The sequence below is a fragment of the Rhinolophus hipposideros genome, assembly GCF_964194185.1.
Source record: "Rhinolophus hipposideros genome assembly, chromosome: 24".
NCBI lineage: Eukaryota > Metazoa > Chordata > Mammalia > Chiroptera > Rhinolophidae > Rhinolophus > Rhinolophus hipposideros.
This window is the reverse complement of record NC_138070.1, coordinates 6692669-6712954: the sequence shown is the minus strand read 5'-3', so window position 1 is coordinate 6712954 and position 20286 is coordinate 6692669. Positions and strand designations below refer to the sequence as shown.

The following is a 20286-nucleotide window of genomic DNA, read 5'->3' as shown; positions in this document are numbered from 1 at the left end:
TGTTTCCTGTAAAGTGGAAGATTTGCAAATTTGATTAAACCCAGGCTCCGATTGCATCACATCAGACAGCACTTTTTGTTTTAGTTAGGGAAATTGTAAAAAGCAGGCAGAATGATATAATTAACCCCTCTTTAGCTGTCACCTAGCTTCAACACTTACCAACTCACGCCAGGCTTATTACAACCCCATCAATTTCCTCCTGTATTATTTTGAAGGACTATGAATTCTGTATTATTTTTATAAGTTTCTTGATTTTAATTTGGCATTTTGAACCACAATTTAACCTCATATTTTAACTATTAAAAGCTTGGAATCCTGGATATTATTGTTTCATTAAATCTGACCCATCTTATAAGTACATTTAGGACTAGAATGTAATCTTGGCTTTTTTTGTGGTTCAAGTTTTGTTATTATGAAATGTTAGGATACTTTGTTTCAAAATGTTAAAGAAAAAGAATTAAAAGTAAAGCATAATCTGAGTGGATCCAAAAAGAAAACTACCAGAATGAATTTGGGCTTTTATCAGTTTCGGAGACTGCTGCTATGTATGATATGCGACATTCTCCTTGGGTGTCCAACCACCTGGGAGATCAATGGAAATCAGTGCTTTCTGCACTCCACCCCTTTATACCACTGTCTTTTATTACTTTCCCTATTGAACTATTTGTTCTAAGTAAATTCAATTGTCGAACCTGGAAATATAAGATATTTTAAATTTGAAAATATTTTTTAGCTTGTTTAGCCTGTTGAATTTAATAAAAATAATATTTAATCTTTTCAGAGGTCGAAACAATAGCAAAGGACTGCCTCAGTCTTCGGTAAGTAACTTGAATGTTATTTGTTTGGAAAAATTGGTAACTAAAATGTGATTATTTATTTATTTATTTATTTATTTATTTATTTATTTATTTTTTGGTAAAGAGGATAGTTTATTAAAAGCAAAGGGTCAGAGCTCCCAAGTGGGAGGGGGTCTCAAATGTGATTTCTAAACCATAGGCCAAAAGCAAGGGAAAAAATTCCTTATCTTGAATTTTGTATGAAATATCCTTTCTAGATCAAAATTGTTAACTGTATGTATTGTTTTTGATGATGACTCTGCATAAAAAGTAAAATTGATATTTTTCATGCATAGTAATAAGTCATTTGTTCTTTTGTGAATAACTGAAGGCAAATCTAAATGAGTAACTCCTAAAAGATAAGTGGGACACCAGAACTGGAGTTTGCTCAGCTATTTAGGTTTTCGATTTTGAATTAATGTGCTATCATATATTTCATGTTTTTCCTTTGGCTAGGGCCTTTTGGTTTTAAATTTTGGAACTTTATCAGTGAAATTAAACTGGGCTCAAAAGGGAGAAGTTGTAAGTTCCATGTGATAGAAGAAATAAATAAGAAGCTGTCACTAATTTTGGAGACTTTGTCTTTATTGGACAGATTTTCTTCTTTAGAATCAGGAGGGCACACACTGTGTAGTATGTAATAAGGAGCTGTGTGGCTGATTAGTCCCTAGAGCACTGTCACTGATGAAAGTATGCTGAGAGAAGATAGCAAGGGTCTTCTACAAAGGTGCCCCGATTCCGCCCCATTTATTTACTAAGATATCTTAACCCTCTTTAGTTCGTGTACAGGTCTGAGAGTTTTGATGTATGCAATCGTGTAACCACCAACTCAAGTCAAGATAATAGAACAGCTCCATCACTTTCAAAAATCCCTCATGCCACTTTGTAGGAAACCCTGTTCCCCCAACCATTGATTTGTCTTCTGTTCCTATGGTTTTGTCTTCCTTATACATGCAAGTTCACTTTTGCTTTTTTGTATCATGGATAGTCAAAGTATTGTTAGTTGATATGACTGATTTCACTTTTGAAAAGTTAAGCTTCTATTCTCTAAGGAAGCAAAACGTACGGTATTACAAACCTAACTAAATGTTTTGTAGCAAAATAAATGTTAACCTTAATGTTTATACAAGGATAAATACTGATTGCTAATAATATGTTTTCTTAATATTCCAGATTTCTTTTGATGGAATCTATGCAAATATGAGAATGGTTCATATACTTACGTCAGTTGTTGTAAGTGATCAGATTTTTGGGGAGAAACTGCTTTGGGAGTGGAATAAAGTAATTTCACAAAATTAAAATATGGATGAATGATTCTCTGTATAACATTTCTTAAGTTATGTTTAATTAGGATAATTTAGAAAAAAGAGATTAGAACTCTACCCAGGTTATTGTAACTCACTAGAAAAGCATTCTTGTCAGCCTGCTGTGTACAAAAATATTAGTTGTCTTTAGTGCATTATCTTGTCACCTAATAAAACTGGAGTAAGAAATATTTAACTTCAGTACTCAAGTTCATACCGCAAACTGTGAGCAGGTCCTCCTGGAGCATTTTGAGAATTCAGTGTATTGTTGATGTTTTAAAATTTATTGTCAGTAATACCTAATATGTTGAATGAAGCCTGATGAGCTATAAAAAGTAAATTGAAAATAAATTACCCCTATGACTGAGGAACATGCTTTTTTTTTTTTTTTTGATAAGCTAATTGTGTATTTTTAGGGATCCAAATGTGAAGTACAAGTGAAAAACGGAGGTATATATGAAGGAGTTTTTAAAACATACAGTCCTAAGGTAATTTTCACTCTTTCCTTTGTTAAATGTGAAACCCCATGAATCATTAACTGTTGTATGTTTGTGTGGCTTCCAGACAGTGTCTAGTAGTTTCTGATTTAACAATTTATAGTTGTGAGGTGGGTATGTTTGTCACATTTTCATGCTCAGTGCTTTACCTTTAAATCACTTTTTAAAACCACTTTGAATGATTTTGTTGTTAAATTTAAAAAAGTGATTATTTTATAGTCGGTTTGTGTAGTCAAAAAGACGTCTTGCTTTTTGTGCTTATTAAAATATTTTGGCCTTTTCAAGCACTGTGAACTAGAAGAGGGACTGCGTAGTTCATTATTTCCCCTTTAACACTATTAATATGCTGAAGACAGATCATGCTAGATGAGAGGATTTTTGAATGAGGGAATGGATAACAGGAATTTCTGAGAAAAAGAAATGATTATAAGTTTCTCTTACGATGGATTATTTTTGCCAAAAGCATATAAGAATTAGTACCCTGCTGTGCTGAAGAATTTCTGTCAAATTTTATTTTATAAATATTTGAATATTAACTCATGTTTTTCATCTTAGTGTGATTTGGTACTTGATGCTGCACATGAGAAAAGTACAGAATCTAGTTCGGGGCCAAAACGTGAAGAAATAATGGAAAGCATTTTGTTCAAATGTTCAGACTTTGTTGTGGTACAATTTAAAGATATGGACTCCAGTTACGCAAGAAGAGGTGAGTTTTGATTTCCTAAATATGCTTCATGGTTTATAAGATTATTCAAGCAGACTCTCTACATTGATCATGTGGACTTTTTTTAAAAAAAGAAATATGGCCTTTTTAGAATAACTTGATTAAGACAAATGGGAATGTTATTGCAATTTTGTTGGAAAGTATTTAAAACTTCAGTGGAAGATTGGTATTTTTAGTAGAATAAATAATGAGTTTGTGTTCTATTAAAATAGTTTGTAAAGGGTTTTCTACAGTTTCGTGGTTAAGAATGCTACTCAGCTGGATTATTTCTTGTCCTATTTGTTCTACAATGCTTTAGTTTGTAAATTTTTCGTTTTATAATGCTTATAAATAACGTTTATAGTTTTATTATGCTTATGGTTCTATAAATGCTTTAGTTTTATAATCTGGAAAGAAATCAAAAGCACAGGGCTAACCGAGAAAGGCAGAGAGCTATGGATAGAAAACGATTGTCTAATGAACATGAAAATGGTAAAGAAGGTGAACACGTATATTTAAAAGGACGTGGATGGGTCCATTCAGAGTATGGGTCCATGTTTTGAGAATATGAAAGTGATGATGTAGTTATATTAAAATTTAGTATGTGTTTAAGTGTCTGTTGAGGAGAAAAACATAGGAATTGCTATTACTCGTTTGGAGAGCACACTCTGCTGTGCTGAGTGTTCAATAACATATTCAAAGACTCTTCTGGGCAATTTTTTGAATTTGGTTCTAAAATATTTTTTTACCTTGTTTAGCCTGTAATTGATTTTTCTTTAATCAAATTCTGTAGTCAGTTTTATGGCAAATTGTAGTTCACAACAATTTTTAGTTTTCATGATTCAGTCATGAAACAGCTGTTTTCGTTATGCTGATGTTTCTATATGCTTCTATTTCTATATCCTGATGTTTCTACGCTGTTATTTAGAAGTTACGAGCCACCTGAAAGTTAAAGCTTTTTTCTAGGACCTCTTAACAGTGTTCTTATCTATAGTTGACATGCTTTTTCAGAAGCTAGGGTGCTAGGTACTCTGTAACTGCTTTGCAGTGCTAATGAAAGCACTGTGTTCTGTACTTGTATCTTCTCAAATGTCTGTGTCTTCTTTGATCAACAACTCTTTGTCTAAGAGTCCTTCAGTGGCCTGTACAGGGCAACAAATCTTCTTTCTGTTTCTGCCTTTGGAGTTGATCTTGTTTATGTCTAGGAGCACAAAATTATACTATACTATTGAAGTTCTTCACTGTTTTAAACTTGAAAATTAACGTTGGACATAAGCCAAAGGGGAAAATAAAATTTTAGTTGAATTTAGTACATAGCATTCTGGAAGAAGTATTGGCCACAACAAGAAAATGTTCCCTACTCTGTTGGGTACCAGGCCATTTAGCTAACAGCCATTCACAATATGCTTTAATTTTTATTCTTAAGTGAATTGGCATTTCCCAAATTTGGAATGGTAACTATTACTTGAGATAAGTAATATTTCTCAGGTAATTTGTGTTCATTGTGGAAAGCCAAGAAAATACAGATCAGAGCAATAGCTTTGACAGTTTTTTCAGTACACTCAGTAAAGGAATGAATGTATTTTGTTATATACATAAAAATATAGTTTTCTTGATGAGGACATACAATAGTGGAGTAATTTCAGGTATTTTATTTAAAGACTGTAGTGGTTTAGTGAATTACACAATTATGTCCAGTGTATAATATTCTGAAAATAGTATTATATCATATGTTTAGGATTTCAGGTCTCTTAAGTCAGATTCTTAACACTCTCCTGGCAGAAGTTGCCCTTTATAAAAGTATTATTATGGAGATGCTATTAGTATAGAGAAAACGTTTTTAGAGTAATTAATTGGCATGGTTCATTAATTATAAAAATTAAGGAATTTAGGACTGAGTATTAAAAGACTTATTCAGATTCCTAGTCTTCTTGAGTAAATGAAGGTAGGGTTTAACCATTGATTCTTAATACTGGGCTCATGTTTTAGTCACTCATGGAATTTCTAAAAATGTCTAGTTCTCATTTCTAGAGATTCTGACTTAACTATAATAGCCTGGAAGAGGGTCTGGGAGTGTGATTCTGAGGTGCAGTCAGGGACGTGAAACCACTGGTTCCATGTCAGATCCTAGGAATGGCTCTGTTCTGGGGGTCTCGGGGATTTGTACTTTATTTCCTTTCTTCACAGTGCCCTTTATTTCTCTGCATTGGAGATTGTCTTGAATAGTTTTTGCTGGTATCAGTTTGATACTCCTTTTCTCCATCTTAAATGAGCAGATGGATTGAGGTGATTTGTTTCTTTTTTTTTTTTTAAGGATTAATAGAAGTGAATGAGTGAAGATGGAAATTTATTTCCTTTCTGAGCTTTTATCTTGTAATTTTCTTTGCAATAATCCTGTCAATTCTTAAAGTAGATAACATTAACTAAAATTTAAATGCATATTCTGTGTGTCAGACTCTGTGCTAAGTGTTTTATGAGCATTGGTTCAATTTAATCATCACAACTTCTTTCTGAAGTGGGTAGATTCTTATTTACATGTAGATATGTAGACGAGGAAATTAAGACACAAGTAACTTGATAAAGTGAGGACACAAATCCAGCACTCTCAAACTCCAAATCATGTTCTTCAACATTGTATTGTAGTGACATCATTAGGCGGTCTGATTTGTTGCTGAACTGTGTCAGAATAAGTCTGCGTTTACCTTAAAGGATTTCCCCACAAATAAAGCCAAAAATGAAAACCAAAATTTCTACTCAGTATAACATGCAGACTTTTACGTTGTTCAAGAGTCTTTTTTTTTTTAATCTTCGGCTTTATTTTTTAAGGAACTTTTTAAAGTTAGTAAGGTCAGTGTGGCCTTTAACTTCTTAATGCTAACGTCATTGAGTTCAGTAAATTTTAAAACTTGTCAAATTCATACACATACAAATGAATAAAAGGCCTAGAAATAATTGATATCTTCTTATGATATGGTGTATAAGTTTCATTTGTTTTCTTGAATGTTATACATGTACCATTCTGATTTATGGGCAAAATGAAAAGTAGCTTTATATTTGAAGCTGTGGCTTCCTTTTTGCACACGTAATTGGAAGAAATCAGATTAGGATTGGAAAATTAGTGTTTTATCATTTATTTGAATTCCATTGCAGACAGATCTGGAATACTTTCATTTTAGGGCATTCAGCTACCTTTGTCTCTGCATCTGTCTACCTTGGAATTGGCATATTATTTCAATTTGCTTTTTAAGTTGGTTTCATGTCTCTTTCCCATGTCCCTTTCTCACTTGGTTTTCTCTTCTGCTCTTCCTATTGCTCTTTTATTCATATCTTGCTCTTTGATTTAATACTCCAACTCAACTATATTTTAGTTCTATATCTTCTAGTTCCTTATCCCCTTTTCCCTTATGTTTATTTCTACTGCTTTATTTCTATTGTAATATTCTCAGTCTAGAGAACAGGGGTCAACAAGTTTAATGTCTGTAGGCCAAATCCATCTATCAGTAAATAAAGTTTTATTGTAACACAGTTATGCCCATTCTTTTATGCGTTGTCTGTGGCTGCTTGCATGCTACAGTGATACGAGTGGAGTAGTTGTAATAGAGACTCGATGGCTTGCAAAGCCAAAAAATATTTACGGTCTTGGTCCGTAAATATTGGCAGACAGTTGGCAAACAGAAAATGTTTGCCAACTCTATCTAGTCCTAGGTAATTTTTCCTACTCTATTTGGGCTGTTAGGGCTGATTAAAATTATATACTCTGCTGGCTTTGGTGAAATAACATAGAACGTCGTCTCTAAACTCATGCTTTGACTAATCTAATATTGTGTAATTTCACTTAATTCCTTCTTTGTGACCATTCAAATTGGATTTAGCCTGAAGAGTCACTTGCTTTCCAGCTCCTTTGTCACAATAAGTGAAAACTCATATATGATTATTGGAAATGATCTCCTTTTTCAGCTGTCTGCCCCCTCTTTCATCCACAAATTTATCTTCCCCCCTTGCCGTCTGTATTCTCTTTCCTTTGATAGTTAGTAGAGGGGATGTCTCACTTGTTTAATCTCGATTTCTCCAATCAAGCCCTTGACTCTGCCCATTCTGCCATTCCTGAGTTCTTGCTTTTTTATATCACCTCTCTGTTTCTGGACTCAACTTCTTCCTCTCCATTTAATCCTTCCCTTTAACCTGAAAACCTATTCAAGTCCCTCTCCTAAAAAGGCTTTCTTTTAATCCTGAATTCTTCTAGTGACTGTCCTTCCTTTCTTATCCAAACTTCGTAACTGTTTTCTACGGACTCCTCATCCCATTATAATCTGCCTTTTATACTTACAACGTGGAGACTTCTGAGGCACCCAGTAGCCTCTAATTGTGAGGTCCTTGGGAATCTTTTAGTCTTTACTACTGCATTGGACACTGCTGAATTCACCATCTTTCAGAAGCTGCTTTTCTGTTTCTCATGTGTCTTATTAATCATTCCTTTACTGCTTCATTCTTGGGCTTTGTTTTCATCACACGGCCCGTAAGGGTTTGTGTTCCCAGTGTTTCTTTCTTTTTGCCCACTGCTCTTACTACGTATCAGTGCTTATGCTCGCTCATAGTTTCAGCTACCACGTGTAAGCGCTCCCCAGCATGGCTGCATCGTTGTCCTTATACCGTTGTATTATAATTAGATGTTTCTGTCCCCCCTTTATACTCTGAGCTCCTTCTGTGGGGATGTTGTAATTCTTTTATCCTCAAAGCTAGCACAGTGTTTTGGCACATAGTACTGATGTAGTATAAATGTCTTTTGAGTGAATGAAATTAGAGCTTTCGATACTTTTAAAGAAGCACTTTCACATAAAGAGGGGGAAAGCTGTAAGTGGTCTTATGTATATAGCCCTCCAGCAAATACTTGTTGAGCTCTGGAATGTGTGCATTGCTGAGCTTGTTGCTATGGACAGTGCAGAGAAATTCAAGACTTAATCTATTTTGGGTCCCTTTTGAGACTTTAGTGAAACTGTATACCTTCACCCTAGAAAACACACACACAGACTTCTACATTTAATTCCATGGGGTTCACAGTTCCCTAGGGAGTTCATGTACTCCATGTTAAGCTCTGCTCTGGGCATTTTCAGTGTTGGGGACACCAAAGCATGTGGAAGAATTCAAGAAAAATGTCATGGTGAAACTGGTGGCATTGAATTCCAAATGGAGTCCAGAGACATGAAGAATTCTGTAGGTTGTAGTTGTTGAAGGAAGTTGGAATGTGAACATGTGATTAGACAGCAGTGAGAAATAATATCATACAGATTATTTTATTCTGGTGTTGCATTATTGTGTTCCCATGTTCCCATGTCCTGTAGGTCTCATAGGACAAGGTCCTGTGAGTAACAGAGAGGGATCTCTTCTGAAGAGTATGAAATTAGAAGTGCTGGGTTAGTCGTCTACGGAAGAGGCAGATCCCAGAGCAGGATATGGCGGGGGAAACCTTGGATTCTGAGGAGTCCAAATGTGTTCCAGATTCATTTACGGTTGGTGCTCTAGGAGGGTGGGCAGGCCACAGCTTTGTAGCTGAGCAGGCACAGTCTTGGAAGTAGTGCAATAGGCTCTGTAGATGGGCAGGAAGTGCTGAAGTTGGACGGGCAGGGGCAGCTTGAAAGCTGGACGAGTGGTCAGGATCAACAGCCTGCCCTTTGGGCAGGAAGGGGGAGGGATCCTGTGGTAGGTAGGCAGACGGGGTTGATGGGTAGACAGGTGGTCTTGTGGCCGGAGGCTGTCCAGGTGGCTGAGCAGGAAAGTCCCATAAGGAGGTTGGCTTAGGCCTGTGGTTTGGGGGAGTAGCTTTACTAGTGAGCCAACTCTGAGTAACTCCATGTTTTTATACTCTTTTGTTAAAACAACCAATAGAAAGTTGACTGCCTCAGCTTTGTTGTGGGCTAGTAAAAGAAGGATATGTGTCCACGCTGGGGCCTACTGGTAAATGGAGACTAGCACTTACTGAAGCCAGTATGGAGGTGACACAGGTATTACTGAGATTAAAAAAAATAACAGGTAAAGAGGAACAGGTGATGGGAAGCTGAACGGAGGAATGTGAGGTACACAACAGGGAAGTATTACAGGTTTATTAAAATAAGCTCTCCTTCCATTTATGTAAGTGGTTTTTTTATACATTTTTAGAACATACAGAAATTCTCTGCTGTATTCTTCATGTGTATGCTAAAGTCAAAGCAATAACTCCATTTATTAAAAAGAAACAAAAAAGAAACAAGCAAACAAAAACCTATGGTATAAAATTGAATTTTATTTAGAGAAATAAAAATATTGTAAGTGTAAGGTGGTCTGATTCAGGATACGTATATGTATGGAAACCATTGATTTCTGTTTAACATTAATTAATCAGTTGGATAGTATAAAATAAAAACATTCATAATGGGAACAGAATTTAAAGTGTGTAGAAATAAACGTAGCGTATGTAGATAAGCTGAAGACTATAAAAACACTACTGAACGGTAGAAAAGATTTGACTAAACCGGTGAAACATGCCATACTTTGACTGGGAATATGTAACTCTGTAAAGTTATCTCTTCTCCTCAAAGTAATCTCTAAAAATCTTATCTCTATTTTTATAGAAATTGACAAAATGATTCTAAAATTTATAAGGTAATATCTATTAACAGAAGAATTTTGGAAATTTTTCTGCAAGAGTCAGGAAGGAGGACTTGCCCCCCACCAAACAGTAAAATATATTAGAATTAAAACATAGTTGTCATAGTGACAAAGAATAGAGCATCCAAAACAGACAAAATTCATATAGATATTTTGTTAATATGTATTACAGATAGCACTTAAATCTGGAATAAAGGTGGATTATTCAGTAAATTGGTGTTGGGACAACATTTTGGGGGAATTAGATTCCTACCTCATACCTATCACCAAAATAAAACCTAAATGGTTAAAAAGGAAAGTATTTTTTAAAAACTATATAGAAATTCTAGGGCAATCTATGAAGTTGTATCATTTTGATATGGGGAAAGAGTTTATAATCATGACCACCAAAACAAAAAATCCATAAAATAAAAGATTGAAATACTTGATTATAAAAAAATTAAAGACTGGAAAGGCCGTTTAGCTCAGTTGGTTAGAGCACGGGGCTCTTAACGACAAGGTTGCCGATTCGATCCCCACATGGGCCACTGTGAGCTGCGCCCCTGCAACTAGGTTGAAACAACTACTTGACTTGGAGCTGATGGGTCCTGGAAGAACACACTTAAAATAAAAAAAATTAAAAAAAAATTTGTGCAGAGGTACCATAAGTTTTATTAGAAGCTCCAAATTGGGAAAAACAGAATAAAAGTTTATAAAAGTTCTATAAATGGCTATGAACATATGGAAAGATAGTCCACCTCACTAATAATCAGAGAAACATAGTTTTAAAGCAGTGGAATATGGTTTTTTATCTGTCAGCTTGCTGAATGATAAGACTGAGACAGATTGATACTACTACATTAAGATAGTGAGGGACTCAGAAAATGGCGTACTCTGCCTGTGGGACAGTTTAAATCAAAACAAGTAGCTTTCTCGAACTCTAGGAGATAATTCAGGTGAGTCCAGGATATTTTCAGGAAGACAGTTTACTTAGTAAACTGCAAGAAGTAAAGATTTTGTCTATTGTAATACTGACATTTTTCTTCACTGCCGAGTCACAAGATAGCATTGTAGAAGTAAAAGATTTCAAGCCTTAAAAAAAACCCAGCTTTTGAATTACCTTTCTTTTCTTTCTTTCTTTCTTTTTTTTCTTTAAAGATTTTATTGGGGAAGGGAACAGGACTTTACTGGGGAACAGTGTGTATTTCCAGGACTTTTTTATTGAGGAACTGTAGTGTGTTTTTCGCAGGACTCAGTAGCTTCATCCAAGTCAAGTTGTCCTTTCAGTCTTAGTTGTGGAGGGCGCAGCTCAGCTCCAGGTCCAGTTGCCATTGCTAGTTGCAGGGGGCACAGCCCACCATCCCTTGTAGGGAGTCTAACCGGCAACCTTGTGCCATCTGGCCACCTGGGGGCTCATTGACTTCATTCTAGTTGCGGAGGGCACAGTTCCCTGGCCCATGTGGGAATCGAACCGGCAGCCCCGTTGCCCAGAGCTTGTGCTCTAACCAACTGAGCCATCCATCTGCCCCTGAATTACCTTTCAATAAGGTAAATTTTCTTTTATTTGGGACCACTGTCACCTAGTCCTTATTACCTGGACTGTTGAGAGCAATACTGGATTAAAAAAAAAAAGTTTTCTTGAGATATTGTGCAGCTATTACTGATCAATTTTGCAGCATCTTCACCCTAACAAGAAGCTCCATACCCTTTGGCCGTCAGTCACTCTCCATTTGTTATCAACCTCCCCAGCCCTGGGCAACTACTCATCTTCTTTCTGTCTCTATAAATTTGTCTTTCTGGACATTGCATGTTAATGGGATCATAGAGCATGTGGCCTTTTGTGACAGGCTTGCTTCACATAGTATATACTGTGTTTAAGGTTCATCCATGTGTAGCACGTATCAGTACTTCTTTCCTTTTCATTGCCAATTAATATTCCATCGTATGGATAGACTATATTTTATTTATTCGTTTATGAGTTGATAGACATATGGGTTGTTTCTACTTTTTGAGTATTATAAATAATGCTCATGTGCAAATTTTTTTGTGTACATTATATTTTTAGTTCTGTTGGACATATAACTACTGTGTTTTCCTGAAAATAAGACCTAGCCGGACAATCAGCTCTAATGCGTCTTTTGGAGCAAAAATTAATATAAGACCCGGTCTTATTTTACTATAAGACCGGGAATATAATATAATATAATATAATATAATATAATATAATATAATAAATTCTGAGTCTTATATTAATTTTTGCACCAAAAGACACATTAGAGCTGATTGGCTGGCTGGGTTTGATTTTCAGGAAACACGGCAGGAGTGGAATTGCTGGGTCAGGTGGTAACTTTATGTGTAACCTTTTGAGGGAAATGCTGGGCCATTTTCCAAAGTGGCTGTATCATTTTACAGTCCCACACCAGCAGTGTATGAGGGCTCCATTTGTTTCATATCCTCACCAGCATCTGTTTTCGTTTTATCTTTTTGATTACAGCCATCCTACTGGGTGGATATGACATGGTATTTCATTGTGGTTTTATTTGCATATCCTTCATGGTTAGTGATGTGCGTCTTTGCGTTGGAGATGGGTATATCTCCCTTGGAGAAATGTCTGTTTAGATCCTTCTCCACTTCTTAAATTGGGTTATTTGTCTTTTCATTACTGAATTGTAAGAGTTCTTTATTCTGGATAACAGTTCTTTCCTTGTGAGACATGGTTTGCTGTCATTTTGGGAGAAATATTTTCTCCCATTTTCACTTTCTTTTCTGTTTTTTTTTTTTTTTAATTTATTGGGGTGACTTCTTTTCACTTTCTTGATGGTATCCCTAAAGCACAAAAGTTTTGAATTTAGATGATGTTCCATTCATCTGTTCTTTCTTATTTGTTGTTTGTGCTTTTTTGTCATAGCTAAGAAAGTTGCCTAATCTAAGATCATGTAGATTTATTCCTCTGCTTTTTTTTAAGATTTTTGTCGTTTTAGCTCTTATATTAGGTTGGTGCAAAGTAATTGCGGTTTTTACAATTATTAACGTTTTACACCGAAATTATTTTTGCACCAACCTAATATGTAGAGGTATGATTCATTTTGAGTTAATTTTCATATAAAGTTTGAGGTAGGGGGTCATTCATTCCCCCCTTCATTGTTTACATCCAGTTTTCCAAGCACAATCTGTTGAAGACTATTCTTTTCCTATTGAATTGTCTTTGTACCTTTGTTGAAAATCAGTTGACTATAAATGTAAAGATTTATTTCTGGACTCTCAATTCTGTTTCATAGATCTATGTGTCTTTCTTTATGCCAGTATTGCACTGTCTTGATTGTTGTACCTTTTATGAAGTTTTGAATTTTTTGAGAAGTGTTAATCCTCAAAGTGTGTTCTTGTTTTCAAGATTGTTTTGGCTATTCTGGGTCCGTTGCATTTCCATGTGAATTTTAGGATCATCTTGTCAATTTCTGCAAAAGACAGCTGGGATATTGAATCTGTAGATCATTTGGGGGAGTATTACCATCTTAACAATATTGTATCTTCTAGTCCAAGAACACTATATGCTTTTCTATTTATTTAGGTCATCTTCAATTTCAAAAACGTTTTGTAGTTTCAGGGTACAAGTTTTACACTTCTTTTGGTAGCTTTATCCCAAAGTATTTTATTCTTGTGGATGCTATTGTAAATAGAATTTTCTTTCATAATTTCATTTTCAGTTTAGAGCAATCTTCTTTTATAGTCTTTATATCCAACGAATATAAATCTTTCTTTTGACTCTTAGTAGGATAAGCACTATAATCTTTGAGTCCCTCAGCGAGAACACATTTGGAGCACATCTGCTCTGTTACCTGTTGCTGATAACCAGTCTTTAAGAAAGCCTGTGGTTTGTTTATTAATTTGCTTCTCTACCCAGTGCCATTTATGTCTGCTTTGTAAGATGCCTTCTCTGCAATAAGCAAACAACTTTGTAATTATTATTTTGGAAGGTCATATTTTTATTATTTTTTTTAGTTTCAAAGTAACAATATTTTACGAAACAACTTCTGGAGATAAAAGCAAAATACGAAACAACTTCTGGAAATAAAAGCAAAATATTTTCCTTCCGTATCATTTCCTTCCTTTGAAGCAAATGATAAAGTAGAATGGTCATTCATTTTACTACTACACTGGACAAGTAAAATACTTATTATAGATTGAGTCTTAGAAGCTAATCTTAGCTGGATTTACTTTTTGTTCGTGATAGCGCACTTCCAAAAATATATTCACATTTTTTTCATCCATTCTTTTTCCTCAAGCTGCTTGTAGTGAAATAATATAGATTCAAGGATTCTTTTAGTTTAAGTTTGGGAAGAAAGCTGTAGCTTTTTCTTCATTTTTACCTTGCTCTGTAAACTTTTTCTTGGTAATGTTAATTTGTATCCAAACATTACTATAATTTCCAAATTAACTTTTCCTCCAAATTCCATCACTTCCATTTAATCTTGGACATTATTAGCACAAAGAAATTCTTAAGCATTGCTTTTATTATGTCATCAAAAAGTCTACAGTGGCCAATATTGCTTACAGCATAAAGTTTGGGTGCCACACTTTGGCACTCAGGGTACTTCCCAGTGGGACCTCTCCTTTTTCAACCGAATCTCATTACCTCTACCAATGGCTGCTAAACTTGACTCATTTTAGTTTTAGCATAGACAAGTTCCTTCTCACTGACCCCAATGAAATCTCATGCTTAATCCCAGTTACAAAGCAGTGGTGGGGAGGGGAATGAGAGGTGTCCTATAACCTTCCTTACTCAGCTTTTCCTCTGTCTGCTGAGATCTCCTTAAGAAATTATAGGGTTCCAAGGAGCACAGCTGGAGAGCCAGTTGTCTACCTCATGTACTGAACATTTAGCTTTCCAAAGCAGCATGCGATATCTTTTTGTCAGTAAACTTTGTCTTTCCCAATGCATTATATTTTTCCGGAGTTTAGAAATCATGTTTATAAAACTAGGGTTGTGTACGCCCCATGGTGTCTAGCATGATACCTAATAGATAGTAGGTACTACTCAATACATATTCATCCTTTCAATTGATATTTTTAAAATCTTACATATTTTTACACTCACTACAGCCAAACCAGGGAAAAACTAGTTTTTATTTTCTTACATAGACACATTGCCATAAATGATTGGAATTGTAATTACCACTCACTTACAGGAAATTCAAGAAAGCAGTTATTCATAGCCAAACCTAAAAACAGCCTTCCCACAACTTGACATATCCAGAGTATGTTTTTCTAACAGAAGATTGCTTCTAGTAGCCATTTTAATATACTTTTGAAATTAAAAAAAAAAAAATCCCCAAGTGTTAACTTTGAAAATAAGCCCTAAATGATTCTTACAGAAGTGAGAAAAGTCAGAAGCACAGGTAAGGGAGTGAAGTATTAAAGCATGCATCCAGGCTGTTTGAAGGTCTTTTAATTAAAATGTTTACCTTAGCTGTTGTGTGTGTGTTAGAAACGCACACATATTTGAATTTATATCTCCGTACCTAAAATGTTCATTTGTGAAGATTAGTGTGAAATCATCTTTACTTCGGTTCAGTTTGAAATCATAAGATTAAAAGTTACCATACCTCAAGGTTCATTTATGCGCCACGCAGGGTAAAAACAACCCCCTTTCTACTTATGGGTCACAAAACTCATTTTCCTTATTCAAGTGCCCTAGAGGCAAAGAAATGATTAGGTGGTTCTCTTTTGAAAAGTGAAATCTTTTTTCTATTAGGGTAAGAAATTATTTTTAAATTTTGTGTACGCTGTGGAACTGCGGGTGGTCCACTTTTTGGTCTTGCTGTTCTGGTCTGTCCTGTCCTGAGAGTGTTGGCAGGTTGCGTGGCCGCTCAGCAGCGTGTTCTCCTTTATGTTAACATCTCCGTCGACTGGGGGGTCAAGGGGTTACCACTACTGGGTTTTATTTCCACAAAAACTTCAACATTTTTAAAGACAGGTGTTTGATTGGGAATTTCAGTAATTGCGATAAAAAGAGACTGCAAGCAAGGCGTTGGGGGGGGGTGGGGGGGTACCTGTACCGCAGAGAATTGGGGTGGGGTACTTTTACTGCAGAGATGGATCCTGGTTTCCTGTCCTATCCCTACCATGTGTGAAGTCAGGATGACCTATGTTATGTTCAGATTACTTGTTCAGATTACTTTATACTAGCTTTTCCCGATTCGTTCTCTCCTCAAAAGTTTCTAGTTGAAGGAACAACTTTGGGACTGACTTTTATGGATCTAACCTCAAAGACTTGAATTTTATGGTTATATAACTGTCATCTCCATGGTGTACCAAATAAACCACTTCTGACATTTTAAATATTAAATAGTTCTACTTGATAGGCCCAGAATTACAATTAGAAAATAGTTGTGGTCATTCAAAATGAACAGTATCCACCTCTGCATTTTTTAATAGGCAAGTGCTATTGTCTGGTGTATTTTGTAATGTAACTATAAGGTCTTAATATTTTATTTAGAACAGAGAGGTATATACCTTTGGAATGCTTTCAAGTTTCCTATTGTTTTGTGGCTAGGACCCTGATACTTTCAAATGTTAGTTTGCAGATGGTAGATTTTACAAAAATTTATTTTCAAGTTGGCCATTTGGAACAGTGCCTGTCATTTTCATCCCATTTTAGCAGCCTGCTTTCATGACTTGTCGTCATTTGTAACTGCTTCTCTTCCAGAATGCCCTTTACGACCTATTCTGACCATGGCTAGCTTAACCTTTACTCTTTTACTACCTTTCTTCTTGGCCCTCACAGCGCTCTCTGACCATTCCTTGGCTTTGCCTTCTTTTTTTCAAATGGAAAAGTGGGGCCATTTGTTTGATCCTCCTCTGGCTATCCTTTTTTAAACTCTGTCTGCTCTTGTAGCCAGCCTGCTGGGTGTGGCTGGGGAAAATCCCACTGTGGTGCTGGTTAGGAATGTAGGGTTTCTAGCTCTTGCTGCAGCTTCAGGAGAGCTCAGCAGACTTTTTTTTTTTTTTTTTTTTTAAACCGGTGTCTGTAACCTTAATAACCACCTCCTCCAGTCTTTTACTCCGCCTACCTCCTTTCCTTTATCCTCATTACAATGCTCTTTCTTCCTGCTTTTTAGAACACAAAGGTAGAGTCCTTAACATGGATCCATGGATTCCAAAATGGTTCGTGGAGACAATTTAGGGCATCGAGGAACTTGGGTGGGAAAAATATTGCATCTTTATTTTCATTCACTTTTGATTGAAATTTAGCATTTATTTTGGTAGTTAATGTGGGCAACAAAACATTAGTATTAGTGGTATCTGTGACTTTAGCTCCTATAGAACTCAGTTAATTTCATATCACTTGTATGAATGTGGGTGGATATCTCCATAATATTACTCATGCTTGTTTCCTCTTTAAAATTATAGTAATTAGATATGTTGTTAGATCTCATTATTTACTGCATTAATAAAGCATATATATACTATGGCACCAATTTGGTTTTTTAGATTTTAATAACTGCATCATTATAATTGATCTCCTTTGATTTCCTATGTATTTTATGCAACTAAATCCATAAGCTCCCCCCAAATGCCAAAGGGGTACATGGATCAAAGACAAAAGATTAAGAATCCCTAATCTAAAGGCTGTCTGAGGGCGTTTCCTCCACTTGTCCCCTTGGTTCTGTTGTTCCTGCCCACACGCCCTGGGCCCTTACTGTGTTCATTATCCCCATCTAGTTTCTTTATGCTATTCGTTAATATTGTATTTTTAAATATTATTTATATAGTAAAATACATGGTTTAATATATACTTATAGTGTGAACATTTATAAAAACAGATGAGTATAAAATAAAAAAGTAATCTTACCTCTAGCCCCAAGTTCCACCTCCTTGGGGAAGCCTATGGACTTGTGTACAATTCAAAGAAATTTTATTTTTAATTTTACTGTAGTCTATGTTACAGCCCCTTCATTTCCCCCTCATAATTCCTGCTTGTGCTTTTAAAAGAAAATTTTTTTTCAGTTACAGTTGATATTCAGTATTATTTTATATTAGTTTCTGGTGTGTAGCATAGTGGTTAGACATTCGTATAATTTATGCAGTGGTCCCCCCGATTAGTCTAGTACCCACCTGGCACTATACATAGTTGTTGTTGCAACGTTATTGCCTATATTCACTATGCTGTACTTTAGATTCCCTGACTATTTTGTAACTGCCACTTTGTGTTCACCCAGCTCCCCAGCCCCCTTCCCCATGGCTACCATCAGTTTGCTCTATTAGTCCGTTTCTGTTTTGCTTGTTTATTTTGTTCTTTAGATTGCACATGTAAATGAGGTCTCATGGTATATGTCTTACTTCACGTAGCACAATACCTTCTAGATCCATCCATGTTGTCGTATCTTGCTTGTGTTTTTGAAGGGCTAGATCAGCTGTCACTTTTAAAGCCACAGCCTTTTATTCCTCAGAATATGTTCTTAATTAAACTTTAGCACTTTTCACATTTGATTCTAAAAGATTTGCTTCATGTCTATAACGATTCTTTTATAACTGGGAGCTTCTGCAAGAAAAGGCAGGGATTGTATCTTAGTCAAATATGAATCCCCAGATCATCCAAACTCAGTGATACTTAATAAATTCTAAAAATGGTCTCTCGGTTGTGAGATTGGCACCCACTGTAACTGATTCTCTATTGTGTATAGATTGGTCCATGTATAACTGATGGTATACGATGGGAAAATATTTTTAAGAGTTGTTGAAAAAAATGTCACCATATTCATAATTGATCAAAACAATATTATTGAAATAATTATTTTTAATTTAGAATGTCAGTATTTAAGAAAAGCATATTTAATTGAGACATGAAATGGATAGCAGAGGATTTTGGTGAATACTTGTCTGGGAGTATATTTGAGGGTTTCTGATGTTAAGTCTGAATGATTTTAAAATTTCATCTAGTTTTGTCATTTTGTAGTTTTAATAAATTAAAATTTATATTTATTAATTTATAGTAGTATGTCATTAGTATTTAACTTATGTTACCACTATTCTGGCCCTTAAAAGCATTCTCAGACAACTTTGAGTGATTTCTCAGAGTCATAATTGACTGAGCGGTAAAAGGAAAAAACGAGGAGCAGAGCACCTACCCTGTTTCCTGGGTGTGGGGCTGAGGGATACCCATGAGAGAGGGGGCATATTGGTTGAGTCATTTCTTTCTGATCACCACCAGGTGGCACCACTGGCCCGGAATGCCTGGGTTTCTGCCCAGAATCAGAAGGAAGGGAAGGTTTTGAGAGCCTACCTGCTGTGGGGGTAGTATAGCGGGGTTGGGGCCTGGGAGTCGATAGTCTTTTGTATCTTTTCCCCATCTGGTCTAGAGATTTTTGTAAATTGGATGTTTATAAGGCAGGGAATGAAGCACATGACGAATTTATATCTATTTCATCTGATAATTTTTATTGTTTTTCTTTTTTTCTTTCTGTACCAGTAGTTCCTTCAGAAACAGGTAACCTTTTTCTAACAGTAACTCTGTGTTCTTGCATCTTGCTTTTATAATGCTTTTATAATTACCATAAAGGGTAATGGAAAATTAATATACTCTGACTTAATGGCATTAGAAAAATCTGCATGCAAATTCCCACAATTGCAATTAGATTATAGCCAGTTGATTTACTGTACTTTGCAGAAGTTCTAGCTACAACATTGTACCAACAATGTTTTTCAAAAATCCAAACATGGCTGTTAATAAAATATCATTTTCAGAATTTACAGTAGCAGATATTGGTAGCAGTGTAGAGTGGAATATCCAGGTGTTGCTTCCTTCTTGCTAATAATACAGTGTTGGCCTGAAATACAGTATTTATGACCAGGGTTTCCCCAGCATCCTGACACTATAATCTCATTTTGTGCGGACTCTCCTTTTTTGCACATCTTTCCCTAAATTTTTTACTCATCTTTAAAAAGGACTTTCTTTGGGAGAAATTTTTAAATCAAGGAATATCATTCCTTATTAACCGAAACCCACTTTTGCGTTTTCCCTTCCCCCATTTCTGCTTTGAAAGAAAACCATAATATTAAGTAACAACGTGTGAATAGTTAATTTATTTTATAAGGTTGGTATTGTAAACAGAATATTTAAAATAAAAATGGATTGAAGAAGTAGATTATTTAATAAATGGCCTCTTAATACAACCTGAACTGTGATCAGCATAGTGAAACGTGGTTCAGTATTAGATGCTTGCTTTTCCACATTGGCTCTCCTTCAGGGAGCTTTTCTGATTTTATTTAGAATTACACCGATAAAAGAATTTAAACTATTTTTCTTGCATATTTCAATCTTTGAA

At 35.4% G+C, this 20286-nt stretch overlaps 1 protein-coding gene across 42 annotated transcripts in view; it reads left to right on the top strand.

Moving 5' to 3' along the window:
• ATXN2 (ataxin 2) overlaps nt 1–20286 on the top strand; it is a 100475-nt gene that overhangs the window by 32959 nt on the left and 47230 nt on the right. For 22 of the 42 annotated variants that reach the window (XM_081036445.1, XM_081036436.1, XM_081036434.1 and 19 more), the window contains exons 2-5: nt 782–818; nt 2010–2069; nt 2557–2628; nt 3193–3343. In XM_081036445.1, the coding sequence (XP_080892571.1) occupies nt 782–818; nt 2010–2069; nt 2557–2628; nt 3193–3343 (320 nt within the window). Of the gene's footprint in view, nt 1–781; nt 819–2009; nt 2070–2556; nt 2629–3192; nt 3344–19430; nt 19449–20286 lie in introns of all 42 variants that reach the window. The other 20 variants (XM_081036446.1, XM_081036431.1, XM_081036429.1 and 17 more) reach the window with 1 other exon arrangement.